Source organism: Mizuhopecten yessoensis, unplaced genomic scaffold (genome assembly GCF_002113885.1).
Source record: "Mizuhopecten yessoensis strain PY_sf001 unplaced genomic scaffold, ASM211388v2 hete_36164820, whole genome shotgun sequence".
NCBI classification, from domain to species: domain Eukaryota; kingdom Metazoa; phylum Mollusca; class Bivalvia; order Pectinida; family Pectinidae; genus Mizuhopecten; species Mizuhopecten yessoensis.
This window is the reverse complement of record NW_018485895.1, coordinates 1-4,516: the sequence shown is the minus strand read 5'-3', so window position 1 is coordinate 4,516 and position 4,516 is coordinate 1. Positions and strand designations below refer to the sequence as shown.

The 4,516-nt window shown below is 33.0% G+C and overlaps 1 protein-coding gene across 1 annotated transcript; it reads left to right on the top strand.

Annotated features, from left to right (window-relative positions):
- The first annotated feature begins 248 nt into the window (after window positions 1–248).
- Window positions 249–2,430, top strand: LOC110445006 (protein phosphatase 1 regulatory subunit 36-like). Its single transcript, XM_021489365.1, has 6 exons — window positions 249–417; window positions 896–925; window positions 1,218–1,307; window positions 1,524–1,619; window positions 1,992–2,099; window positions 2,330–2,430. The coding sequence occupies exons 1-6, from the start codon at window positions 386–388 to the stop codon at window positions 2,406–2,408; spliced, it is 435 nt and encodes a 144-aa protein (XP_021345040.1). The 5' UTR covers window positions 249–385; the 3' UTR covers window positions 2,409–2,430.
- Window positions 2,431–4,516: the final 2,086 nt, after the last annotated feature.

Sequence of the window (4,516 nt, the reverse complement as noted above, 5' to 3'; positions counted from 1 at the left end):
TCCTATTGACTATTGCTTATATTGTCAATAAAATTTGTTGAAATTAAAATTGAAAGTAGCCTTCCTTGGTGAAGTGTTAAAGTCTGAACATGCATCATGTATGTAAACTTAAATAAGTTTTTATCAATACATGTGTATTGTATTATGTAAATTCCACTAATTTCACAGCAAATCTTAATTATAATTTGACAGTATTTATCTTTAATTTGGTAAGTTTTGCTGCCTTTCTTACTTCCCTTACAATATAACTGATTTTTATTCCTAAGCATTAAGAGATGCCAAGAATAAGAAGTTTAGGAGGTTCAGAAAGCAGTTCATCAATAGAGATGAGAAAGATGAAAGCAGCGAAATAAAAGAGGAGCAACCTACAGGGGCCATAAGTAAGATGACGCCGGCGGAGTACCGGAGATTACAGCCGTAAGTAGCTTACGGGGGACTGTTATAATCAGGGTTACTCGGAAGGTTTATTGTGATTTAAATTATAGACTATAGTCATGTGATTTTATAATTCATGGATGGGTGATGACTTGATATTGAATTTTCTAAAAAAAAAAAAAAAAAATTTACCTGTTATGTTTTTGAGGTGCATATATGTGCGATACTATAGTTTATAGTTTGACTTTGAATATCAAATACATCCAGGATTGATGCTGGTTACATCATAAAGGCATGTCACAATGTGGAGAATTAGATATTCTACAGTATTATTTAACATGTGATATAACAAAGCTATTTTGGGTAGGCATTATTGACAGGCTTAACATAACAGTTTATTTATATTTGTAATCAGGAACTTTCAGAAGGGAAAATTTGAAATATTTAATGTAAAAGATTATATGTGGCTGTTGTATTTGATTTTATTGACTATGATATGAAGTAATTTTCTGTTGTACAGGAAAAGACCAGCCATCAAAACTATTATAAAGTAAGTAGAATGGGCCCCAGGTTATCATCCTATCTTACAGAATCATTATAAGGTAATATGTATCAGCCCTGGTTTACTCTTGTCCTACAAAACCATTATAAAGTAAGTTAAATGGGCCGCAGGTTAACTTTCGTCTTACAAAACCATTCTAAAGTATTTTAGCAGTAAAGATTTTATAGGGTTGCAAAATTATTAGATTGATGAAATAATAGAGATTTCTTTATATCTATTGTAAAAATCAGTGTTTTCAATGAACCTTAAATTCAAACCCTGGTTTATTTGTGTATAACAGTCAGAGATCCCCAGCCATTGTAGCCATTTTACCGTCCCCTAAAGAGGAGGCCAACTGGTTGTTCAGAAGGAGAGGAGCTTTGTCACCTAAGTAAGCATCTACAGTCACTTGGACCTTTTCTATATTGTTCTGTACCAAATTTGACAAAACTTATCTCACTTTTAATCAAGATAAAAAAAGATTCTTTTTTCAATGACTTTGTATGAAGTTTTAATGAGGTCATCGTAACTTGTCACTGTAACATGTTTGTTAACAGTAGCAATCAATCATACATCAGTTATTTCTCTTGGTTTTGTTCTTTGATAGTTCACTGTCTAAAAAGGGACGGGAGCCTGCGACAGAGGAGGCGGATGATGGAGACATGTTTGGAGATGATTTCTTTATAGAAAAGAAAACATTTAAGTAAGTAGTCAATGTTTTAAGAGTGTTATGGTTACTTACTGTACTAACTGCTGGGTATCAATTAATGAAACATTAATGTGCAACTCTTGCAACAGCTCACGAGATGATAAAAGAAATAGGTGAATCAGATGGTAACTAAAATTTTCTTCATACTGCACATTGACAGCAAAATGTTGGATTTCAATTGTTTGCGATATGTCAGTATGTAAGACAGAGAATCAGGATAATAAAATTATCTGTTGGTATTGGATTAAATCATTAGCCTTTTGGCACTAGAATTAAGCACAACATTAATTTCAAGATCAGAGCCTCACTTGTTTAACATGAATTAGAGTTAAGTTTTTCTTATAATATGATATTGGTTCCTTAAAGAATTGGAATAATTGGTGAAGCCCTTAGCTTGTTTAATGAGAAGACCCTGACTCCCTTAGGGGCTAATGATGAGGAGGAGGGTGAAGAGGGAGAGGAAGGAAAGAAACAGTAAGTATTACATAGATGCCACTTTTGACAATATATTTCTCATATGTCAAACTATATATTATGTTTTTAGATAAGAATGTTGAAAGATCACAATATCTACATCACATTAAAAAATAAACTTATTTGACTCCCAGAAATTGCGAACAGCAGTTTTAATTTGCAATTTTGAGGGACCCTTTCTGACAACGTTAGAATGACTAACATGTAACACTTTGTGTTCTGCACTACAGGGCTGCTCCAGAGGAAGGAACCCGGGACAAGACTCCGCCTCCAGGTAATATACTTTTAATTCTTCAACCCAAAGGTTAAGAAGAAGACTTGATAACTACATATTTACAAATATGGGTCAAATCTATTTATGTCAAATGTTATTTTACCTATGAGAAATACAGAAATGTCACTTCACCATTCAGCTTCTCTCAATGCAAATTGTATTTCAATTGTAATGAAAAACTAGGGTTGTATCAGTACTCTTTATTTAATACCGATGTATAACTCTGGAATTATTTGATGTATAGCTGACACTTGATGGTACTTATTTACTTTATATGTATGTTACAGAGAAATAGTAAGTAACAGTACTTTACAGGGTGTGACACTCACTGGGCTAACAGCCATCTGGGAAGTGTGATTAATTCTCTCTCTTTGTACAGTTATATCACCTGGTCTAATATTTACAAAAAGGAAATGTACTTGCAATACATCTTAAATAATAGGTCTCTATATTTTTTTTACATAACTTTATAAAAAAAATTGTAATGTATAGCCCTTTAATTTAGCAGCTTCAAAATTTGGCTGTTTTATTCCTGGAACATATTCGTGGAGTTTGAATTTCATGCATTGCCAGTTTAAGCCAGTAATCCTTAACTCTGTATCAGACAGGCATAAATCTGACGGATTTAAATTTTCTTTTTTGGAAATTTTGTGAAACTTAAGCATTGAAATATGAGTGCAATACAGTGAATCCATATTATTCCTTGATATTTTCGATACTTTGTGAGAATTGAATCATACACACTTCCCGAGATTGCTGAGATAGTCGGCTCTAGTCAAGGATCAGGAAACAATGGTGTGACTGGCTTATAATTTTCTGACAGGAATGACAAGATTTCTGTCCTAGCTAGTTGGCTGTTTTTGAAGACTAGGAAATATTAATGGTGTGGTTGGCTTATAATTTACTGACAGGAGGAATGGCAGGCTTTGTTATGTTGAATGATTTTTAGGTGTCACTCAGTAATGCATGGCATTGAACTCAAATACATATTTATTTGCTTTAATTGATAAATTAATGCATGCTAATGTTTAAAAATTGAAACTGTTGAGAGATTTCATTAATCATGATTAAATACATAACATAACATTATGGTTGTGATTTCTAGATGAAGAAAGTGTACTGTGTGATCTTACTACTGAAGTGACTTAATTTGATCAGTTAAATGAAATAAGACTATATGTATATAATCTAAGCTTGATCACATAGATTTAGAAAACACAATACAGGAACTGTGTGTAAAGAAAGAGTCAGCATTGGCTGTACTGCTGTTTATTAAGACATAGACTGTGTCACCAGCTTTATTTAGAAATATCATACCAAGGGCCAAGGTATACTTGAACAACTTGATTTTTCTTTATAATATAATGACCTAACAAGGTAGGGGTAGAAAGAATGGTATATTGCATGTGTGATTTGATTACTGTTCATTACTGTTTAGTATACCAGACACTTGCACTGTAGAGTTCAGCAATCAGATATAGTGGTATCTAAAGTTTCAGAATTAGAAATTGAAACTAGACAAGTCATTACCATAATTCAATGTAAGAAATCCATATAAACATTTTAAAATTATAGCAGTATATTGCATCATCATTTCCATTTTAATATGTTATTTACATATCTATTTAATAATCAAGCCTAGGACATGTATTTGTTTTAATTAAAATTAGATATTTGTATAACTTGTTTCCATTGACTTAACCAAACTTTAGAAAACTCCCTTTGAATATCATCATTTCAATTAAAGCTAGCTGATACTCAAGACACATCCTTGGGACAAATAATCTCTCAGCTGCTATAGGAGATATATAACTGATATTACCTGTGTGTAAAAGAAACATTGTAGCTTTTGGAGTTATTAAGTGAAAAATATTGCGGATTAGTTTTGTAACGTGCGGGCGGTCACCCCTCCAACTACTGACCACACTCGACGTTGCTGAACTACTGAGCGGGTCCCCAAGGTTATACCGCATCACTGGAAAGCTAGCTTGCCAGTAAGGCAGTATTTCCCCCTCCTATTCCTTAGATGTCACACTCTCTCGCTAATTTGAAATATTGATCAAATGAAGGAGAAATCTTCATTGGCGGTTTCAGAGTTGGCACACACTGTAAACATAATTATTTTAGGGCACTCAAATTTAAG